Below are 22,838 nucleotides of genomic sequence, written 5' to 3' on the forward strand. Positions count from 1 at the left end.
ACAGAGCTACTAAGCCCGTGCGGCACAACTACTGAGCCTGCGCTCTAGAGCCCGTGAGCCTCAACTACTGAAACCCGTGCACCTAGAGCCCGTGCTCCGCAACAAGAGAAGCCACCGCAATGAGAAGCCCGCGCACCTCAATGAAGAGTAGCCCCAGCTCACTGCAACTAGAGAAAGCCCGCGTGCAAGACCCAAAGCAGCCAAAAATAAATAAATTTATTTTTTAAAAACCCACTGTGGGCAGAAAAAAATGTTTACTAATTGTTTTTTCCTCATGACAAAAGAATTTATAGTGATTGTAAAACACAAAGTTTAAGCAATACAAAACCATTTGGCATAGTGGAGGGTGCCATGGTCCTACTTGGTAGCAATGCATGCCATTGTCAATACTTTGGAGAATCTCCTGTCAAACCTTTTTCTTTTCTTTTTTTTTTTAGTGTTTATTTATTTTTACTTGTTGACAGTTTGCTTTATTTATTTATTTATTTATGGCTGTGTTGGGTCTTCGTTTCTGTGCGAGGTCTTTCTTCAGTTGTGGCAAGCGGGGGCCACTCTTCATCGCGGTACGCAGGCCTCTCACTATCACGGCCTCTCTTGTTGTGGAGCACAGGCTCCAGACGCGCAGGCTCAGTAATTGTGGCTCACGGGCCCAGATGCTCCGCGGCATGTGGGATCTTCCCAGACCAGGGCTCGAACCCATGTCCCCTGCATTGGCAGGCAGACTCTCAACCACTGTGCCACCAGGGAAGCCCAAACCTTTTTCTTATAGGTTGGATATTAAAATACTTTGTTTTGCTGTTTTATTTTTTATTGAGGTGGCGTATACCATTTGCGTACAAGTCGTGTACAAAAGTGTACAGCTCCATGGCTTTTTGAAAAGTGAACATCTATGAGTCACCAGCTCCACGAAAGGAAGCGGAGCATCCTCAGCAACGCCCTAGGCCACTCCTCTCTCTCCCCCAAGGATGACTGATGATGGATGATTGCTCTCCTGATTCTCACTTCCTCTGTTTTTCCTCTGGACTGTTCAACCAGGAGATAACGGGTGGTTTTCAGAGGTTATAGGAAGTCCCAGAAATTTTACTCAAAGTTGTATATTTCTAAGTGGAAGGTCCACTGATCTTGTCAGTTTTCCAGAAGGGTCTGTGAGCCAAGAAGGGGCCTTTCGGAAATTAAAAAGAAAAAAATTGTTCGGACGCTCCCTGGTGGTCCAGTGGTTAGGACGTGGTGCTTTCACTGCCATGGCCCGGGTTCCATCCCTGTTCAGGGAACTAAGATCCCACAAGCCACATGGCGTGGCCAAAATATAAATAAATTAAATTAAATTTAAAAAAAATTGTTTCTCACAAGCAATCACCCAGGACCATTTATTTCATCGTCTTTGTTACCTTGTTCAGCTCATGCTTAAGACCCCATTCCCCACCCTCCAAACCCAGTGTCTTGCTTTGCTTTTTAAAAATATATGTCTACAAAAAGGAATGAAATTGAGTTATTTGTGATGAGGTGGATGGACCTAGAGTCCGTCATACAGAGCGAAGTAAGAGAGAAAGAGGAAAACAAATACCATATGCTAACACACATATATGGAATCTAAAAAACTGGTACTGATGAACCTAGTGGCAGGGGAGGAATAAAGATGCCGACATAGGGAACGGACTTGAGGACACAGTGGGGGAAGGGGAAGCTGGGATGAAGTGAGAGAGTAGCATTGACATATATACACTACCAAATGTAAAATGGATGGCTAGTGGGAAGCAGCTGCATAGCACAGGGAGATCAGCTCAGTGCTTTGTGTCCACCTAGAGGGGTGGGATAGGGAGGGTGGGAGGGAGGCTCAAGAGGGAGGGGATATGGGGATATATGTATACATATAGCTGATTCACTTTGTTGTAGAAACTAATACAAAATTGTAAAGTAATTATACTTCAATAAAGATATTACAGGGACTTCCCTGGTGGCACGGTGGTTAAGAATCCGCCTGCCAATGCAGGGGACACGGGTTCGAGCCCTGGTCCGGGAAGATCCCACATGCCACGGAGCAACTAAGCCCATGCACCACAACTACTGAGCCTGTGCTCTAGAGCCCGTGAGCCACAACTACTAAGCCCGCGAGCCACAACTACTGAAGCCCTCACGCCTAGAGCCCGTGCTCCACAACAAAAGAAGCCACCACAATGAGAAGCCCGCGTACCACAACGAAGAGTAGCCCCCGCTCGCCACAACTAGAGAAAGTCCGAACACAGCAACGAAGACCAAACACAGCCAAAATTAAATAAATAAAAATTTTTAAAAAAGACATTACAGAAAAAGAATAGAAATTGTGCATGAAAAAAATATATGTCTGAAAAAAATATATGTCTATTTTTGTGGCAAAATATACATACCAAAACATTTACCATCTAAACTATTTTTAACCGTGCAGTTCAGTGCCATTAAGTACATTCACATCGTTGTGCAACGATCTCCACCATCCATCTCCAGAACTCTTTTCATCTTCCCAAAGTGAAACTCTGTCCCCATGAAACACTGACATCATCACTCCCACACCCAGCCGCTGGCAACTGCCATTCTATTTTCTGTCTCTGAATTCAACTACTCTAGGGACCTCATATAAGTGGAATCGTGCAGTATTTGTCTTTTTATGGCTGGCTTATTTCACTTAGCATAATATACTCAAGATTCATCCACATTGTAGCATGTGGCAGAATTTCCTTACTTAAAGACTGAATACTGTTCCACTGTTTGCATGCACCACGTTTTATTTATCCATTCATCCATCAGTGGACACTTGGTTGCTTCCACCTTTTGGCTATTGTCAATCATGCTGGTTATACAAACATCTTCAAGTCCCAGCTTTCAATCTGGGGGGTATATACCTAGAAGTACAATGGCTGGGTCATACAGTAGTTCTGTTTTCAGTATTTTGAGGAATAGCCAGTGTTTTTCCCGGGGCAGTTGCACCAATTTACATTCCCACCAACCAGTTTTTCCATGTCCTCACCAACAACTGTTATTTTCTGATTTTTTTTTTTAATAGTAGCCATCCTAATGGCTGTGAGTGGTTCTCTCTTTATTTTTTGGAAGTGAGGTGAGTGGCCTTTTTGACAGGAGCATTTATATATTTCAGGCTCTGGTTGTGCAACCTGGAATGGCTTAACTCTTGAAAAACCTTTCCCAGCTGATAAGAGAGCTATCATTAGCCCATGACTTAGAAAGGTTAAGAACTTGCCACGGTCATAGGTGAACTGCGGAGCCAGAAACGGAACCCATGGTCTTATCTCTTCTTCATTTCACTCAGCACTGTGCCCGCCTTTAGGCACAGAGAAGGCCAGCCCCCACCACCAAAGGTCACGTAGCTGATGGTGACAGAGCAATCTCAGCATCAAATGCTCAGCTAACAGGAGGGTGAGCGATGCCATAAGTGCTGACTCTGGGGACCCAGCTCCGTGCCCGGACACCGACATTTCTGCAGCAAACAACTAAGGTGTCATCACTTATACATCTGCTAGCCACCCTATGAGATAAAGGCTGTGGAGCTTCTTAACCTGAAAATCTGGGGATGGCCTTCTGGGGTCCTGAAATCCAAAAATGTGTGCCTGTTGGGTACGTTTTTCAAAGAAGAGCCTGTCTCGTTGCTCTCATTAGATTTCAAAGGAATCTGTGACCCGGGGAAGACTAAATAAATATATTAGTCTTAGGGTGTCCCCAGCTCCATGATCGCTGTAAAAATATTACAACGTGAGCAGTCCCTGGGGTCTTGGCAAAAATTATCCCATGAAAGTAAGCTCTAAGGAGGAAGGTGGCTCCAGGCTTGGGCTTGGGGACCTGTCAGATTCTGGATGGTCAGTGGAAATCTTGACGCCTCTGTTGCAGTTTCTCTCCTCTCTCCCTGGCTGTGCCTTCTCTATCTGGCCGGCTTCTCCTCTCTTGTCCAACGTCTGCAATTGGTGGGTCTCAGAACTTAGTCCTCAGACCTTGTCCTCTCCGTACTCTCCCCCAGGAGAGCTGTCATCTGATATTGGCTGCACCCTGACGACGCCCGGATTTCTATCTGCAGCTCAAATGTCTCCGCAGGCTCATGGCCAAGCAACTACCTCTTTTTTTTTTTTTTTTTTTTTTTTTGGCCACGCCGTGGATCATGTGAGATCTTAGTTCCCTGACCAGGGATTGAACCCACGTCCCCTGAAGTGGAAGCACGGAGTCTTAACCACTGGGCCGCCAGGGAAGCCCTGCAACTACCCTCTTGATAGCTCCACGTGGTCAGCCTCCAGGCACTGGGAACTTCCCCAAGCTTTCCATTTCACGCAGCCCTCCACCTCCAAGCCTGCTCCCTTACCCGCCTTGGCCACCAGTGCCACCACCACTACCCACCACCCAACAGGTGTTTGGGCCAAACACCCAGAAGTATCCTTTCTCTTCCTCAGAGAAGGATGGAATCCAGTCTTGCTGGCAAGTTCTCTTGATTCTGGAAGATCTGGAGCCAATCCACTCCATAGCTCTTCCCTGCTTAACACCTTTGAACTTACTCTTTCCTCTCCTGGTGCTTTGTTTCCTTTTTGTTTCCTTTTCATCACTCGGGTCCCAGTTCATATGTTCCCTTCTCAGGGAGTCCATCCCTGACCACGTAACCTAAAGCCACTTCCCTCCCCTGCCCCAACTCTGGTGACTCTGTCCTATGACCCTGGTTTATTCCCTGTAGCAGGTGTTCCTGGCTAAAATGATTCTGTTCATCTGTTTCTTTGCTTACTGTGAGGACTTGCCACTACAGCTGTGGCTTTCAATGGTTTTTTACACAACCCACAGCAAGATACAAATTTCACATGTGACCCAGTGATCCAGGTGTTATGGCTGCATCACAAATTACCCCCAAGTTTACTGGCTTTAAACAAAAGCTTTAAACAAAGGCATGGATGTTGCTCACAGTTTGGGCCGGGCTTGATGGGAACAGTTCTCTCTCTCCTCCTCTTGGTGTCAGCTGGGACGGCTCAAAGCCTGGGGGCCGGAATCATCTCAATGTTCACTCACTTCTCTGGTGGTTGATGCTGGTTTCAGCTGGGACCTTATCTGGGAGACTCCTCACGTGGCTTGGGCTTCCTCACAACATAGCAGCTGGGCTCACAGAGAGTATCCTGGAATTGAGAAAGAGGGAGAGAGCGAGCTAGCACCAGGCAAAAGATGTATTCTAGTTTCTGACTTAGACTTGGAATTCACACGGCGTCCCTCCTGCCACATTCTGTTTGTTGCACAAATCCTGCTCAAGTTCAAGAGAAGAATTGGAGTCTGTCTCTTGATAGGGACTGGCAAAATTGGAACTATTTCTGTAGCCATTTTTTTGGAAAATACAATCTTCCACACCCAGTAGACAAATGGGGGGAGTTTCCCAAAACAATACTTAGCTTTCTGTACACAATGCACTGATTTTTTTTTTTTCATTGTATTTTGTTGAAAATGCTGGTCATGACCCGCTTATTTTTTCACCTCATTTTTTTTTTTTTTTTGCGGTACGCGGGCCTCTCACTGTTGTGGCCTCTCCCGTTGCGGAGCACAGGCTCCGGACGCGCAGGCTCAGCGGCCATGGCTCACGGGCCCAGGCGCTCCGCGGCATGTGGGATCCTCCCGGACCGGGGCACGAACCCGCGTCCCCCGCATCGGCAGGCGGACTCTCAACCACTGCGCCACCAGGGAAGCCCTCTTCACCTCCTTTGAGGGACATGTCACAAAGGTGAACAGTTTGTCTTTCCTCAACCGTAACCCCGCACACAGCATGGTGTTCGGTGAGAATCAAACACCTCACCCACTAGCCTTCTACGTATTTTTTATTTAACACCTATAAAGCACGTACTGAATACCAGGCACTGACCTCATTCAACTCTCACACCAACTCTTAAGTAGACACTATGATGATCCTCATTTAACTGAGGAGGAAAGTGAAGCACATAAGGATGAAGCAATTTGCTCGGGGTAACACAGCTAGTAAGTGGAAAATCTGGGATTGAAACGCAGACTCCATTTTGCTACGCAGCCTCTTATAGAATTTACTTATTTATGATGTTTATTGTGAGTGTCCCACACACACACCGCTGAACCTCAGCTCCACGAGAAGTAGTTCTTGGCTTCGCCCCTACAACAGCGCGTTGCTCGCAGCAGGCACTGGACCCGGAAAGAAACAGCTTGAAGATCTTGCAGCCGCTTTCCAGCCTGCGCAGGCGCATCAGGCAGGACGCCGGAGGCACCCCCACGCTCCCTACGCAGACTGGCCATCGCCAATGGTTGACAGAGGAGCCGGCGCAGGCGCACTAGTCCGACTAGACGCGGCCTCCCTCATTGGCTGATGACTGACGTGGGCTAAACCCAATGGAAACGGGCCTCTCCGGGAAGGGGGCGGGGCCCAGCGGGCAGTTAAATTTGCGCGGGATTGGTCCTAGTGTAGTCATGGCGGCCTTCCGCGACATGGAGGAGGTGAGCCAGGGGCTGCTGAGCCTGCTGGGTGCCAACCGCGCCGAGGCGCAGCAACGGCGGCTGCTGAGGCGCCACGAGCAGGTGGTGGAGCGGCTGCTGGAGACGCAAGACGGTGCCGAACAGCGGCTGCGAGGTGAAGGCCGGGGCGGGGGGCGGCGGGCAGCCGGGCCCGAGTGGTGGTGATGGTGACCAGGCCGGCCTCAAACCTCCTCCCTTCTGGGCGCCCCATCCGCTACCGTATTTCCCCGTGCGACCGGCGGATGAGCATTGTCCCCTCTGAGCCTCGGTTTCCCCACCCATGAAATGGGCTTCAGGACAGCAGCCACCTCCCAGGGGTTTAGTGGTGAATGTAGGAGGTCTGACGCGCTGTGAGCAGGAGCTGGGACTCAGGGTTTGAATTGGGGCTCAGGTGTCAAAGCGTCGGGTTTGCATCCCAGCACCGCCACTTCCCAGCTGTGAGATTTGAGGTGACTTACTTAACCTTGCAATGCCTCTGTTTCCCATAAAATGGTTGTAATAATAAATAGTCCGCATCTTCCTGCTGAGACTGTTCCCATGTCTTACTGAGCACCTGCTGGGTCCAGGCATAGTGCCAGTCATGGGGTGACAGCCGGGAACAAAGCAAACAAAATCCCTGGGGTGGGGGTAGAGCTAATATTCTAGTGGGGTGAGGCAGAGGATAAACAAGAAAAATGGATTTGTCAGGAGGTGATGGGCTAAGGATTTCAGCTGTTAACTCATGAACCCTCTTGTCCCAGTCCAGTGCTTCCCTCTCAAGCCTCAGTTTCCTCATCTGTGAAATGGGGTTGCTGATAGCACCCCTTGATGGATCAAAGTGAGATTCATGGAGATGATGCTTGCACAGGAGCTGCCCTTGTTGCGGCTTTTCTCAGCATCAGGGTTTTTTTGTTTTTGTCTTTTAAAGGCTTCAAACTTTTTTTTTATTGTGGTAAAATTGACATAACCTAAGATTTACCATTTTACCTATTTTCAAGTGTCCGGTTCAGTGGCATTAAGTACATTCACATTGTTGTGTGACCATCACCACCATCATCTCCAGCATTCCATGGTATGGATACACCACATTTTGTTTATCCATTCATCCGTCACTGGACACTTGGGACACTTCCACCCCTTGGCTATTGTGAATAATGCTGCTATGAGCATAAGTGTACAAATAATCTCTTTGAGTCCCTGCTTTCAATTCTTTTTTGTATTTTCCCAGAAGTGGAAATGCTGGATCAGATGGTAATTTGATATTTAATTTTTCTGAGGGGCTGTCATCTAGTTTTCCACTGTGGTTTCAGTGCCAGGGATTTGTAATGCCTTTTGACAATTACACTTTATGAGGGGGTGCCGTTTGGGTTGAGACTTGAATGATCTGGCAGCTAGCCATGGGATGGCTCCGGGAAGAGTGTTCCTGGCAGAGGGGACTGTCAATGCAAAGGTCATGAGGTGAGAATGAGCTGGAGACCCAAGAGAAAGAGGTAGAAGATGAGGTCATCAGGGGCCAGACTTGCCAGCCTGTGAGCCCCCGGGAGGAGTTTGGATGTTAGGCTAAGCACAACAGATGTCCTGATCAGGGTCTTCTGCTCTTTTCTCCTTCCTTCTCTCTCCTTTCTTTCCTCCCCTCCCGCTCCATTAACTCCCCTTTCACTGATGGTTGAGGAGAAGCTCCGCATCACCCAACCTGCCTGGGTTTCAGAAGAACGGAGGGATTTGGGGCAGGGAGACAAGAGTCGGTGTTCTAGGGAGCTGGGGTTTCGATCAAAAGGATCCAGTTCAGATGCCAGCTTCAGAGCTAAGTGTGTGGACAAGCCACTGGACCTTGGGCTTCCGCTCATCGCCTCTCAAATCGGGGGAGGGGTTCAGCCACCCTCAGGGAGTGGTGAGAGTTCAGTGAGTTGGGGCCCCGTGGTCACCTGTGGCACTTAGCACACATTCGGGTAACGACAGCTTATAATGAACATCCATGGGGAAGAGATCATCCCAGGAGACTCGGTTGTTGTTAGGAGGGTGAGTGGAGAAGGGGCGGGAAGGCTGCAAAAGAGAGCCAGACCCTCAGCTCTCCTAACAGGAAGTCAGCAGGCACCGTCTAACACAGACAGATCAAGAAATAGCAGCATAAGCAAATTATTTAGAAATATGAAGGTCGATGCCAGAGAAAACAGTGAAGAGTTTAACTGGCTGCTTCAGAGGGTTGGAGAGGCTTAGAGAGGGTTATATGTGTGTGTGTGTGTGTGTTTAAATTTTCACAACCATAGACATGTGGTGCTTTGATTAAAAATTAACTTAATATAAGTTTATAAACACTTAAACACTGGCCCTTTAAGAAGCATTTTCATCCGTGCCTTCTCTGAGTTGGCAGGTTTCTCTGACTCTGTGGGAAGGAACACAGTAACCTTCTTAGGGTGCTTTTGATCTTTTTGGATGTTTTGTTCAAAATGTGTTTATTCTGAGTAGGTGTTGGCGATGTACGGTGATTTTAAGATGCAATCTGCTTTGAAGAAGAGAGACTTGGGAATAAATAGTCCAGTGTGATAAGGGCTGTCCTGGGAGCACAGTCTCGCCTTAGGAGGGAGAAGAGAGTGTCCAGCCGCCTGAGTCAGGCGTTATCCAGAAGGCCTTAATGCTGGGAATGATGCGCCAGTGGGCAGGGACACAGGGGTACAGGTCCCTGGAAGACCGGCAGGCAGGGGCCCAGGACTGAAAAAACATGGCGTGTCTGCACGATGATGAGGCATCTTTGCAGCCAGAGCAAAGGGAAAAGCACATGGTGGGGCAAAAAGCAGGGAGAGAGGAGGTTGGCAGGGATGCCGAAGGTGCCCAAAAAGACCTGGACGTTATCCTGGAGACTCTGGGGAGCCACGGGAAGTCTTTGATCAGGGGAGCGACTTCACATTTGGCCTCTGACGCAGCTGCTCTGAAGGCAGAGAGCAGAAAGGATTGGCAACGGGAGAGACCAAAGCAGGACACGGCCGGGAGGTTTTTGGGGTGGTCCTGGAGGCATGAAGGACCAGCACGCAGAAGAAGGGGTCCTGCCAGACGGGATGGCTAACTGGATCCAGAAAGTGAGTCCCAGGCTTGTTGCTTGGACAATGGTGTCGAGAGTGACGTCATAAATTAAGACTAGGTGTGCAAACAAGGACCAGGCTTTATTACTTTGGATGGATTCAAGTGTGATTTCGGTGAAATGGAAGCACGTGTGCCAGGTCCAGGTGGGACTCTCAGGCGGGCATTTGCAAATAGAACGATGGGTCAGGGAGCTAGAGATGGAAGTGGGAACGTGGCCATAGATGGGAGCATTGAGGCTGCCCTCTGCTCCGGGGCTCTCCTGGGGAGCCCGAGATGAGGAACGCAGACTTCTCCCTGCCCTGCAGAGGTCCTCACTGCGGAGAAGGAGGTGGCCCAGAGCCTCCTCAACGCGAAGGAGCAGGCACACCAGGGCGGCGCCGAGTTGCAGCAGCTTGAAGCCGAGCTTCAGAGGGCCAGCGAGGAGGACGCCCGTCTGAAGGCCAGCCTCCTATATCCTTTCCTGTGTGTGCAGGACAGCCGGGCCCCAGCCTCACCCAGGATGCCCTTGTTCACTCTAGAGAGCACACCTGGAGCCAGCAGCCCCGGGCCCGACGGGGTTGGTGTGAGCACGTGGGCAGCCCTCCCTCCAAAGCCAGGAGTCCTTAACTGCCTGTGTACTCAGCTCAGCAGAGAGCTGGAGGAGCTCAAGGAGATCGAGACTGATCTTGAAAGACAAGAGAGGGAGGTTGACGAAGACACGACAGTCACCATCCCTTCAGCCGTGTAGGTCCACAGACGCGGTGTGAGTGCGCATGTGTGCGTGCACGCAGCCCACAGCTCTTTGTTGGAGTCGACGCTGGAGTAACTTCTCTCTCTCTCTCTCTCTCTCTCTCTCTCTCTCTGTCTCTCTCTCTCTCCCTCCCCCCCCCCGTTTTGTCTTCTCACGCAGGTATGTGGCTCAACTTTATCGCCGAATTAGTAAAATTGAGTGGGATTATGAATGTGAGCCGGGGATGATCAAAGGCAGTATCCTTTGTGGTGAAAGTGGAACCCTGTGCACTGTTGGTGGGAATCTTAAACGGTGCAGACACTATGGCCGGTCCTAAAAAATCCAGAATAAACACATAACCCAGCAGGTCGACTTCTGGGGATACACACGAAGGCATTGAAAGCAGGGACTTGAGCAGATGTTTGTACATCCATGTTCACAGCAGCACTGTTCACAAAAGCCAAAAGGTGGGAGCAACCCAAGTGTCCGTCTGCAGATGACCAGATAAACAAAATGTGGTCCATCCATACGGTGGAATATTATTCAGCCTTAAAAAGGAAAGACATTCTGGCACACGCTACGACATGGATGAACCTGGAACATAATCTGCTGGTTGAAATAAACCAGACACAAAAAGTCAGTACTGTGGGCTTCCCTGGTGGCACAGTGGTTGAGAGTCCGCCTGCCGATGCAGGGGACACGGGTTCATGCCCCGGTCCGGGAAGATCCCACATGCTGCGGAGCCGCTAGGCCCGTGAGCCATGGCCGCCGAGCCTGCGTGTCCGGAGCCTGTGCTCCGCAACGGGAAAGGCCACAACAGTGAGAGGCCCGCGTACCGCAAAAAAAAAAAGTACTGTATGATACCACCTACATGAGGTCCCTAGAGGAGTCAGATTCATGGAAATAGAACGTAGGAAGGGGATTATGATGGGAGGGGGAGTCAGTGTTTAATGGAGACAGAGCTTTGGTTTTGCAAGATGAAAAGAGTTCTGGAGATGGTAATGATAGTTGCACAACAACATGAATGTGCTTAATGCCACTGAACTGGGCACTTTCAAATGTTTAAGGTGGTAAATATAATGTTATATGTATTTTACCACAATTTAAAAAAAGACAGTTCATTATCTTAACTTTCTGTTCATGAAAATGTCTTTCAGTCTCCAATTATCTTAATAATAACAATTTAAAGGCAGTGTCCTTTCGTCGTGGGGGGAGAGGGAGGGCCATGTGTGCTGGGTTTCCCTTACATCTGCACCCTCAGTCCATCATGGCCCCAGCGTTGCTCAGCCCATCCACCTGGACAGCACCCAGCTCTCCAAGAAATTCATCAGCGACTATCTCTGGAGCTTGGTGGACACAGAGTGGTAGCCAGGAGCCTCTGGGACTGCATCGTACAGTCCCACACAGTGGGAATCAGCCCGTGGTGGGTGGTCAGTGCCTCAGTGGTGAGATCAGCTTAAAATTAAATATTTATACGTAAATGAGTTCTTTACTGGATTTCTTCCCCCGTTCCCCCGTCTTGACTTTGGCCTCAAATGCTGGACTAGGTAACCAAAGAAAACGGACTTAACTGTGCCAGGCCTGTGACTTCACGTCTGTGACAACACATACAAATGACACCGTAGTATCCGATGACAAATTCCAGGTCTTCGTCATCTGTGATTCAGGTTTGGCCCTTTTTTATCTGTTCGTTCTCTGAGTGCCACTGTGTGTCCGAGCTGTGCTGGGAACCCAAGGCAAGATGAAGGATCCCTTGAGCCAGTGGAGGAGTCAAAAGTGATCAGATGACACCCTCGAGCTAGAGAGCATCCAGAGTGCTTCAGGACCCTGGCCAGGGAGGGGGCCTGCCCCAGGGGATGGCGGTGGCATTTTTGCTGGGACTGGAAAGGATGAGTCAGTCATGAAGAGATTACATTATAGGCTGTATAGGGGCCCATCGCTGGCTCCAGGGTGGGCTGTGTGTCAGAGACCACCGTTTGCCTCCCTGATATTTGTTCTCCCCTCCCCCCTTGGTAAGGAAATCCTTTTAGCTGCCCAGTCAAAACACAGCTTTTCCCAGCCTCCCTTGCAGTTAAGTTCAGGACAGTGAAATGTAAAAAGAAGTGTTGTGTGTGACTTCTTAAAACGCAAGGTAGTATACCCTTTCCCCCTCTGCTCTGTTTTCTGGAACTTGAGTGTGAAGGCTGGAGCCCTAGCAGCTGTATTGCCACACTTAAGGAGGGGTGCAATCCTCTAGGGATGATAGGAACCTGGTTCCCTGATGATGGTGTAGCTGGGTATCAATGCTGGACTTCCTTGCGGGTAGGGGCTAAACTATTATGTGTGCCTTTGTTATTTTAGTTTTTCTATCACAAACAGCCAAAATAAACCCTAACTGATTCAGCATGCAACCAGGGCCTGGGCCAGCCAATTGATTTCTTCACCTAACCCCCATCCTCAGTGACTGAGGTACTACTAAGAGTGGGAAGCCTGTGGCCAGCCTGCCTGCCTGTGTGAGGGTAGAGAGTGAGAAGTAGGGTCCCTTCAATATCAAGTGCCTCTTGGATACAGCTTTTCCTGAAGCCAGTAGATTTGGTAGTTACATGAGCCTCTGGGTGTTGGGTTTTGTGCACCTCTGTACCATTTACAGTGAGTACAATTTGTATTTCTTGATCAGAGAGGGACATGCTAAGCTGAGGGAGCAGTGAGTTCTAGCAGCTCCTGAGTACATCAAGTGGGCACTAAAAATAGTCCATTCCGGTGTCTCTCAGAGGCCTTAGAGCAAGGGATCCTGCCTGTTGGGCTCCAGGAGATAGACCCAAAAAAGGGGTTGTTAGTCTCCCTGAAATGTAAGCAGCCCCAGTCCATCTGGCTCACAAAGAAAGATTCCCAGAAGAACTTCAGAGGCCGAGGGCCTGGCTTTACATATTCAAGGAAATGTTCACATAAGCCCTCCTGGGCTGTTTCCATTTTCAAGGCTGGCAGAGTTTTTTATGATGTGAAAAAGAAGCAGAGCCCTTTATTCGTACCCTTGGCCCCCAAAGGGCAAAAGACTTGATCTAGACCAGGGTTTTCCTGCCTCAGCCTTCGCGATGTTTGGGCTAGGTCACTGTCTCTGGTGGGGGCTGTCCTGGACATCACAGGATATCTGGCAGCATCCCTGGCCTCCACCCACTAGATGGGAGGAGCACACCCCTGTAGCAAAAACCCTGCGGTGGGGGGGGCAGGCACACTCAGGGCTGCCACCCCCCGCCTTGCAGCCTCAGCCAGGAACCCGTCAGTCTTCTGCCAAGGTCAGCTTACTAGCTGCTGTCACCTTGGTGGCTGTTCCTGCTGACACAGCCAGCCTCCACCTGCTCCCCTGCAGGAGTGCTCCCCGCCCTGAGTAGACCTGGCCTAGCTGAGGGTCCCAGGGCGGGCAGAGAGGCATACTGCTCTCTAGTGCAAACAGATTTGCAGGTGCAGAGGCCCTGGGAGAGAAAGCCAGTGTTGAGGAGCGGGTGCAGTTACAGACGCAGGCTTCTCTGTACCCCGGGCCCAGGGCCTGAACCCCCCATGGGCCTGCTCCCCAACCCCTGAGCAGTGGCCTCGCTTTGTTCTGGGAGGGGCCCTGGAGGCATTGCCTGCCCTGAACTCAGTTTCCCCAAGAAGAAGAAGGTGACTCCAGGGAGGCAGCATGGACCTAGGCTTAGAGGGGCCCCGTCACCTCAGGCCTCCCCCGCAACCAGCCCAAGGAGTGAGCAAGTGCGTGAGGAACGCAGCCCAGTGGGGCCTGGCGGGCGCATTCAGGGAGGTGCCTGAGCTCACAGGGGCCGCGAGAGGCCCTGGCCCTCCACATGCCTGGGCCCTGACTCACTGCCCGGCGCTGGCTGGACGCCCGGACAGCCTCGGCCCGCGGCCTCCAGCCTGCACACCCACTCCCGCCCCTGCCTGCTCTCCCTCTGACAGCCGGCCCATGGGCAGCCAGCAACCAGCTCTCTCGGCCGGGCCTGTTGGAGTGCATGCAGGATCGGAGTTCCCCTGACCAGGCAGTGAGTGGGGAACCGAGGCCTTGCACCTGCAGAGGTGAGACTTGACCCCTCACCCCCAGCCTGTTCCTCCTGCACCCCTCAGGCCAACACCGTCCCACGCCAGTGAGGAGTATCCGTTTTACAGGTGGGGGATCCGAGGCACAGCTTGGTCCAGTTGGTTACCCGAAGTCACAGGACAGTGACACCCTGGGAGGCTGAACTCGGCAGTGGGGCCCTGGGGTCCATGGAGGAGCATCTTGGCTTTTCAGATGAGAAATGGCCTCCAAGGCATCTGCCCCTTGTCCGACGTCACCCAGGTAGAAAGAGACCAAGGACTGGAACTCAGGCCTGTACTGGGTGGAGCCCTGCTGGGCGACGGAGCAGGGTAAAGTTCTAGATGCTTAGTGATCAGTGGTTGCCGGTCAGACATCCACACACCTGGCCAACCTGTCTTATAATTGGTGTTTCTGGGGAAAATAGCCAAACCCCTCACACTGGACCTCCGGCAAGCTTGGTGGGCCGAGGCTGGTGAGAGGCCGGGAGGACTGGTCACAGGGCATCAGCACAGACACGGCAGTGCATGGACCATCCTCGGGGAGGCTCCAGGACCTCCTGGCGGCTCCCCGACTGTCTCAGAAGTGTGCACTGGGCATCTGTGACCTGCCAGGCCCCCCTTCAGGGAGCCACACTCCAGTGGAGGCCACGAGCAGGTGCCGTGTGCTGGCTCCCAGTGCCCTACGGGTGGTGAAACTGAGGCACAGAGACGGCAGGCTATTCGTGGAAGGTGTCACAGATTATGGAGACAGAGCCTGCAGGAGGCCCCAGGGAGGAAGAGCCGTTTGAGCCCAGATAGACCTGAGCCCTCTGGGGATAAAGGTGTGGAGACAGTGAGCCAGGCAGAGGGAACAGCAAGTGCAAAGATGGGTGTTCAGGGACAGCAAAGAGGCCAGCATGGAGGGAACATGAGGCCGTGGGGCTGGATCATGCCAGGCCTGCAGTCCACAGTGAGGCATGGGGAGGATTTGCAGATTCCAGGGGGTACCCAGAGTTGGGGCTTGGAAAGGGGAGCCTGACATTGGCCTCTTGACACAGGTCATGGTGCAGAGGCCCAGCCGACTAGGGGGCTGGTCTCGCTATGAACCCCCAAGCTCCCCACCTCCATCCCAGGCACAGCGTGGGAGAGGAGGCCTCCGGGGTGAGCAGAGCAGCTGTGCCGGGAGGGTGGAGCCCCTCCACCAAGGGCAGGAATCAGTGCTGAAACCTGAGCTGCCTGGAGGGGAGGCTGGATGGGACCCAGGAGTCCTGGGGGCTATCCCCCCCCATCCCACTCCACTCAGTGGGGTGGGTGATGTGACCAGTGTTCGCTCAAACTCCACCTCTCAGCCGCTCTCTTACCCCTTCATCGTGGAGGGGATTCACTTCCTGGGGGAGAGGAAGGGGTGCTGACCCCCACTGTGGGGGAGGGGCCGGCGTCAGGGACAGGGCTCCCCCTCCCTGCCTCCCCCCTTCCCTCCCCCAGACCTGGGCTCAGCCCCGCAGGCTCCAGCCTGACTCACCACAGGCAGCTGTGGTTTCAGATGCCGGTGGGGGCAGGAGGGGGAGGCAGCAGAGGACATGAATTGGGGTGTCAGGCTTGGGGGAGCAGCTTCTTCCCACCACCCAGCCAGTCCTGGCCAGAGCCATTGAGCCCTTGGAGAGGGGGAGCCAGGGTCACGCCTGCCCACACCCTGTCCTTGGGGATGGCAGCTCCAAAGCTCCAGTCTGCCCCCCACCCCTTTGGGCAGGCTGCGCCTACAGACCACCTCCAAGTGGCCTGCTAGCTGCGCTGCATCTCACCTGGGTGACATCCACGCCCTTCCCTAGGGGACCCCTTGTGAGCCCAGAGAGGATCACCAGGCCGCACCCCCTCCACCCCTCGGGCTGCTGGTGGGGAGGGACGTCTGGGTCTCACCAGGAGCTGCAGGAGCTGAGACCGGTGACCCCAGCCTCCCCTTTCCCATCTGTAAAATGGGCTCTGGGCCTGCCCTCCCTCCCCGCCCCTTGGGCAGCCACCGAGGGGAGCAGACAGTTAATCCCCAAGAAGTGTTTGCTCTTATTTTTCCTGAGGCTCTAGTCCTGCGTGTCTGTGTCGTACTCAATGCCACGGTGGGGACGCCCGAGGGAGGATTTCAGCAACTACTCACTCCCTTAATGGAAAACTGCCCAGGCCAGGGACCAGAAAGTTCCATCACCTCCAGCCTCTCCCAGGCACTTCCTCTGCTCAGGGACACCTGAGTCCTGCCCACCCTCCCTTCACAGCACCCTCTGCCACCTCCCGGCCCCTCCCACAGGCCCAGCCATTCGAGCTCATTTGTCCCATTTGCCACGCGGCTGAGCATGGAGTCAGTCAATCAACCAATTATCGACCGCCTGCCTGCAGGCCCCGGACGCTTCCTGTGCGGTCCGCTCAGCTTTCGCCCCCAGAGGCATTTTGGAACCTTCCCAAGACAAAAGGCGGAAGGAAGGAAGGAAGTGCCACCCTGTGGACAGAGAAGAGATAACAGTCCCTGCGGCTCCTGGCACTTCTCTCCACCACCACGCTGGCCACCCGTGGAGCCCAGGAGGTAGGGATCAGCATCGGCCCCGTTTTCAGTTGGGGAAACTGAGACTCTGATGGGTCCCAGGTCACCCAGCTCAACCCAGGCCGCCTGGCCCAGTCTGCGCTCTTTCCCACCTGCTGCCCTGACACTCTGGGTCCCCTGCCCCTGGGCCCATTCCTGCAGGGAACCCAGTTTCCCAGGTCCTGCTGGGTTCAGCCCATGGGGGCGCTGGCAGGAGGGGGGCCCGGAGGAGGGGAGAGGACGGAGTCTCTCTCGTCTCTCTCGTCTCTCTCGTCTCTCTCTGCCGTGGAGGGGTCTCCTCCCAGGCTCCCACAGCTCCTGGGCTCCAGTAATGCCACCCCTTCTTCTGCTGTTATTTCTAGATGCCTCATTGTCCCCATTTGTGGTTTTTTTGGCTGCACCTTGCGGCATTTGGGATCTTAGTTCCCCGGCCAGGAATCAAACCTGTGCCCCATGCAGTGGAAGCATGGAGCCCTAACCACTGGACCACGAGGGAATTCCCTGGGTTTTTGGTTTTGTTTTAATAAATTTATGTTTGGCTGCGTTGGGTCTTGGTTGCTGCCCCCAGGCTTTCTCTAGTTGGGGAGAGCGAGGGCTACTCTTTGTTGCGTTGCGTGGTCTCCTTATTGAGTGGCTTCTGTTGTTGCGGTGCACAGGCTTTAGGTGCACGGGCTTCAGTAGTTGTGGCTTGCGGGCTCAGTAGTTGTGGCTTGCGGGCTCTAGAGTGCAGGCTCTGTTGTTGCGGTGCACAGGCTTTAGGTGCACGGGCTTCAGTAGTTGTGGCTTGCGGGCTCAGTAGTTGTGGCTTGAGGGCTCTAGAGTGCAGGCTCAGTAGTTGTGGCGCACGGGCTTAATTGCTCCGCGGCATGTGGGATCTTCCCGGACCAGGGCTCGAACCCGTGTCCCCTGCATTGGAAGGCGGATTCTTAGCCACCGCGCCACCAGGGAAGCCCCCTGGTCTTTTAAAAAAAGTATTATTTAGCATTATTTTCAGTTGTGCTCCAATACACATAACGTAAACTTTACCATCTTATCCAAGTTTAAGTGTGTAGTTCATCGGCCTTAAGCACATTCACATTGTTGTGCAACCAGCACCACCAGCCATCCAGCTCTTTGGTCTTGCAAAACTGAAAGCCTATAGCGATTAAACACCAACTCCCCAGACTCTTCGTCCAGCCCCAGGCACCCACCGTCCTACTTTCTGTCTCTAGGAATTTGACTACACTAGGGACTTCATATAAGTGGAGCCATACAGTAGTTACCTTTTTATAACTGGCTGATTTCCCTTTAGCACAATGTCCTCGAGAGTCATCCATGTTGGAGCATGTGTCAGAATATTCTTGCTTTTTCAGGCTGAATAATATTCCATTGTATATATACACATTTTATTTATCTGTTCACCTGCAGATGGACACTTGGGTTGTTTCCACCTTTTGGCTTTTGTGAAAAATGCTAAGAACATGGGTGTGCAAATATCTGTTTAAGTCCCTGATTTCAATTCTTCTGTGTATATATACCCAGAAGTAGACTTGCTGGATCACATCATAGTTCTATTTTTATTTTTATTGTTAATTTTTTTGGCCATGCCTCGCGCCTTGCGGGATCTTAGTTCCCCGACCAGAGATCGAACCCATGCCCCCTACAGTGGAAGCGTGGAGTCTTAACCACTGGACCGCCAGAGAAGTCCCAATAGTTCTATTTTTAATTTAAAAAATTTGAGGTCCTATTTTCAATTTTTTGAGGAGCCGCCATACTGTTTTCCCACTGTGCCTTCACCATTTTACATTCCCACCAACAATGTACGAAGGTTCCAGTTTCTCTACACCCTTGCCAACACTTGTTGTCTTCTGTTTTTTGTTTTTCATTACAGCCATCCTAATGGGTGTGAGGTGGCATCTCATTATGATTTGCCCATTTGGTGTGTTATGCTTAGATCCCTGTATTGTTTTTTTCTATCCAGTGACCTGCTGTGTTCCTGACTGTTCCCCAGTTGATGTGCCAGGACTATTTGTGGCTTGACCGTCATGCCCTAAGACAGGGGTCTGAAATGCCCTCAAGGCCCAGACTCAGGTAAAGCTGGGGTGCACAAGAGAATGAGGGTGTAGGGGACTGAGGTGGACTGCAGCCCACGTACCCTGACACCCATGGCTCTGGCCAAATGTTTCCATGATGTAGCCAGATTCACCTGAATTTATGATTATTTGGATTTGTGTTGTGAAATCTCTCAATTTTTTTCCATCTTAGCAACGAATTTAATAGGACTAAATTCAGGAGAATCCTTCCCCGACACCCCCCAAAATAAAAAAAGCCTCCTGCCACTCAGTTCCTTTTTAATATTCTTCCAGAATAATCTTGTAAAATATAATTTTTTCTATCTGTTTCCTCTTCTAAAACGTCATCTCCTTGAGGGCACAGACTCTTTTTTTATATATATATAACTTTTTTTTTTCTTGGCCGTGCCACACGGCATATGGGATCTTAGCTCTCCCTGACCAGGGATCAAACCCCCGCCCCTTGCATTGGAAGCATGGAGTCTTAACCACTGGACCCTCCAGGGAAGTCCCAAGGGCACGGACTCTTATTCACTGCAGTGTCCCACACGCCTAGAACAGGACCTGGCACGCAACAGGTGCCCGTTGTTCATTGAATGAACAAGCAGGAAATTTAGCAAAACCCCAACTCAGGGAAGCACCCAGCAGAGCTGCTCCCCAGCTGAGCACAATATCCCCAAGAGCCTGCAGCCTGCTGGAGATCTGGGGAGATGTTCCCTTTCCAGATCCTTCTCCCGGGGAGTCTAGTCCCTCAACAGATGGAGGGAGCCAGAGAACAGAGGAAGAAAGCACTTCTGGTTTAGCCAAATACTTTAAGAAATTTAATCGATCACAGTACGACATTCAGGCTATAAAAACATTCTATACAGTGGTTTAAAAAGCGATACCCATCCCGGAAAAGCAACCCATATATACAACACAGACCTGATTCTCCTGAAGAGCGTTGCGCGCAGCACGCGCGAATAATCTTTTTGTACAGAAAGACGAGGCGTCTCAGAGACAGTTTCCCCCAATGCAGCAACCAGGGTTTGCAAAAATAAATAGATCTTTTTTTTATATACATATAAGTGATAAATGTTTCAACAAATATACAAAGTGCAAACATAACAAAAAGCTCCCATTGTCTGCCCGGGGATCTATTTACATGCTTCAGAAAGAGAAAAGGCATTCACAGCCTCCTGCAGGGCCGCCATGTTCTGTGGTTGTACAGCAGACAGTCCCCTCAGAGAGTCTCCGTGGGAGGCACCCCCCCACCCCCACTCTGTGGTAACAAATGGGATACGTGTGTCAATTTCAGAAAGCATTCTTGTTTCATAAGTCCCGCGAAATGCTCGAGGCCAGGAGCATGTCCTACAGGGCAGACCTGCCATGCACGTTTCAGATGGACCCCCCGCCAACCATGACCAGCTTATTGGGGAAATGAACGGCTCGGGGGGCATCTGCACAGAAGTGGAAACACTAGCCAGATAGTCTCGATCTTGATCTTGGCTTTGAAGTTGTGATCAGGCCGACCCTTTCCTCCTCACGCACGTCTCCCTATGTGCTGGGAGAGGGGCCAGGTCCGCACCATCACCGACCTGGACTCTCTCCAGCCAGAACAGAACCAGAACGGAAAGCAGTGCAAAATAATAATAGACTGTCGACTTTACACAGTGTACAACTAAACTGAAAAAGTGCAAGGGGCAGGGCTGGGGTCCAGACACCCACACCCAGACAGAGGGACACAGTTAGAGGTCGGAGCCACCTATCTTCACGCACAAGGCAATGGGGTCTCAGGCACTTAATACATATTAAGGGTGACAGGTGGCTCAGGTTTTCCCTGGGGATGGCCGGATTTTGGTGAATGAATAGGGCTCAGCGGGTGCCACCCCCAGAAGGCTGGATCCAGCCATCACCAGGGGCCCTTCCCCAGCATAAGGGGAGGGCAAACCCAGCTTGGAAAACCCTAGTTTGATCCTAACCTGTGGGTGGCAGAGCAAAGGCCAACACTGGCCATCCCATCAGCTCGGCAGGCAGAGGTAAACACGTCCAGTCCTGAGTGTGAGGCTCGAGCTGGAGGGCACGTGAAGCAGCAGCTACCCGGGCCCCTGTTGGTAGCAACTGCTCTGGTGCGTTCAAAGCCACTAGCTTTCCCGCTCCGTGTCCCTCCGTCCATCATTCCCTTGGGGGAAGAGCACGTCAAGGAGGAGAGAAGCTCAGAAACATCCCCCAGCTCGTCCGCCTTCCTCCTCTTTTCTTTTAAGCGTAAAGAAAGAAAGAAAAAATGCAACCCAAACCCGATCCGTGGGCGCTGTCGGAAGCCTGTTCTGCCTCCCAAACAAATAAATATATAAAACAAAGCTTTGGCAGACAAGGCAGACAGGCTCCGGGGCTGCAACCAGCAGCACTGCTTTTGGCGCCCGAGGTCTCAGGAAGGGTTTGAGGCAGGTCAAGGGTCCGGGGAGAAAGTGTTCTTCCTGCCAGCGACTGACCAGCGGCAGGTTCCGGGAAGGGACGGGACTCAAGGCAGCAGCTCACGCCACGTCATCCTCTAGGCTGACCATCTGTCTCTGTCAACAAAACGGTAAACGCCGGAAACCATCAGTCCAACATACAGTAAACATGGCTAGAGGCCACCTACGCCTCACTCTCTCCTGGCCCCTCCAGCCAACCAGCCCCCACGCATTGCCTGCTGGACCCACACAGTGGCTTCCCCCGGGGTCTCGGAGCTCCGCTACTTGGTCCCAGCCTGCTCCCTCACAGCCACCAGGGAGCGCCGTGACCACCCAAGTCTGATCGTGTGGCTCCGTGGCTCCCACCTCATTCCGAGGGTGCTGCTCCATCTGCCCTGTCCCCTCCCACCCTCCCCCACTCTCTCCATTCCGGTCACACTGGTGGCCTCCTTGCTCCTCAAACACACCAGGCAGGGTTCCGCCACAGGGCCTTTGCACAGGTGGTGCCTTCTGCACACCATACACTCCCTGCTCAGAGAAGCCTTCCTGCCCACCTAAAGTTGCATCCCCTCCCTCCCAGACCCACAAACCACTCTCCGTCCCCCTTCTGGCTTTCACCCTCGGACCTACGATCCTTTTGCTTATCCTCTGGCCCCGTCCCCACACCATGAGAATGTCTGCTCTCCGGGGAGGACCTGGCCCTGAGGAGGCATGACAGACACACAGACGGACACACGGGCACCAGCGAGGTCCCAAGTGGCGCGGCTCACCGATGGGTAGGTGTAGCCATCCTGGCTGCGGCAGATGTGGACCTCGTCCTCCGTGGTCTTCTGGTACACAGGGTTGTCAAAGTTGATGCTGTTGATGCTCTTAAGCCGCCAGTTCTTCCAGAGGAGGACGGTCCCGAAGCACAGGAGGATGAGCAGCGCTGCAGGGAGAGGGGAGAGATGTTGCCTTCAGCTGTCAGGCCCTTTCAACTTGTAAAGGGTTTTATTCTGCATTTAAAGCAGTACTTGCCCGTTGTAAAAAAAAAAAAAAAAAATCTATCTATGAGCATAACAAATCTCTAGCTTGAAGACCACTGTGACTGCCTCACCCTCTTTCTTTTTTTTTTTTTTTTTTTTTTTTTTTTTGCGGTACGCAGGCCTCTCACTGTGTGGCCTCTCCCGTTGCGGAGCACAGGCTCCGGACGCGCAGGCTCAGCGACCATGGCTCACCGGGCGCAGCCGCTCCGGCATGTGGGATCTTCCCGGACCGGGGCACGAACCCGTGTCCCCTGCATCGGCAGGCGGACTCTCAACCACTGCGCCACCAGGGAAGCCCTGCCTCACCCTCTGAATACCCAACTATTTTCAATTCTTCCAGTTTGTTTCTGTGATTAGTCACATGGGAGCCACTGCTTTTTCAGAAATAGGACTGTTCTCTACATACAGGGCCACAGTGTACTCTGGTTCTGTTTGAACTTGGGTGGGGCTGGATCCCTCTTTGCATCCTTTATGGTGGGCCTTGGGGTGGCACTTCCT

The 22,838-nt window shown here is 52.1% G+C and overlaps 2 protein-coding genes and 1 long non-coding RNA gene across 8 annotated transcripts in view; 1 reads left to right on the forward strand and 2 right to left on the reverse strand.

Annotated features, from left to right (window-relative positions):
* The window catches only part of LOC115865216 (uncharacterized), a 9,130-nt gene extending 2,926 nt beyond the window's left edge, over positions 1-6,204 (reverse strand). Inside the window, exons 1-2 of one of the 2 annotated variants that reach the window (XR_009563551.1) lie at positions 6,079-6,204; positions 4,922-5,129 (exon numbers count right to left, since the gene is read on the reverse strand). This is a non-coding gene — a long non-coding RNA (uncharacterized lncRNA). Of the gene's footprint in view, positions 1-4,921; positions 5,130-5,860 lie in introns of both variants that reach the window. The other variant, XR_004044279.2, reaches the window with a different exon arrangement.
* A 222-nt stretch (positions 6,205-6,426) lies between these two features.
* On the forward strand, positions 6,427-11,677 carry SPC24 (SPC24 component of NDC80 kinetochore complex). Of its 2 annotated transcripts, XM_060295591.2 has the most exons (5): positions 6,427-6,592; positions 9,840-10,000; positions 10,157-10,257; positions 10,424-10,500; positions 11,505-11,677. In XM_060295591.2, the coding sequence occupies exons 1-5, from the start codon at positions 6,433-6,435 to the stop codon at positions 11,609-11,611; spliced, it is 606 nt and encodes a 201-aa protein (XP_060151574.1). In that variant the 5' UTR covers positions 6,427-6,432; the 3' UTR covers positions 11,612-11,677. The 2 variants fall into 2 exon arrangements, with proteins under 2 accessions (XP_060151574.1, XP_030735629.2); XM_030879769.2 differs by lacking the exons at positions 10,424-10,500; positions 11,505-11,677 and having other exon boundaries at positions 9,840-9,984; positions 10,153-10,261.
* Positions 11,678-19,691: 8,014 nt separating this feature from the next.
* Positions 19,692-22,838, reverse strand: part of LDLR (low density lipoprotein receptor) — a 36,048-nt gene continuing 32,901 nt past the window's right edge. For all 4 annotated transcript variants that reach the window (XM_030879745.2, XM_060297105.2, XM_060297104.2 and 1 more), the window contains exons 17-18: positions 22,086-22,243; positions 19,692-21,432 (exon numbers count right to left, since the gene is read on the reverse strand). In XM_030879745.2, coding sequence (XP_030735605.1) covers positions 21,397-21,432; positions 22,086-22,243 — 194 coding nt within the window. In that variant the 3' untranslated portion in view covers positions 19,692-21,396. The remainder of the gene's footprint in view (positions 21,433-22,085; positions 22,244-22,838) is intronic.

Source organism: Globicephala melas, chromosome 3 (genome assembly GCF_963455315.2).
Source record: "Globicephala melas chromosome 3, mGloMel1.2, whole genome shotgun sequence".
Classification (NCBI taxonomy): domain Eukaryota; kingdom Metazoa; phylum Chordata; class Mammalia; order Artiodactyla; family Delphinidae; genus Globicephala; species Globicephala melas.

What these genes read in the sequence shown, in the direction of transcription:
- SPC24 (XM_060295591.2), top strand. Translation starts at nt 6,433, where the DNA reads ATGGCGGCCTTCCGCGACATGGAGGAGGTGAGCCAGGGGCTGCTGAGC. An exon ending in TGCCGAACAGCGGCTGCGAG is followed by an intron (nt 6,593 to 9,839) that starts GTGAAGGCCGGG and finishes CCTGCCCTGCAG; the next exon opens with AGGTCCTCACTGCGGAGAAG. An exon ending in TCCTATATCCTTTCCTGTGT is followed by an intron (nt 10,001 to 10,156) that starts GTGCAGGACAGC and finishes CTGTGTACTCAG; the next exon opens with CTCAGCAGAGAGCTGGAGGA.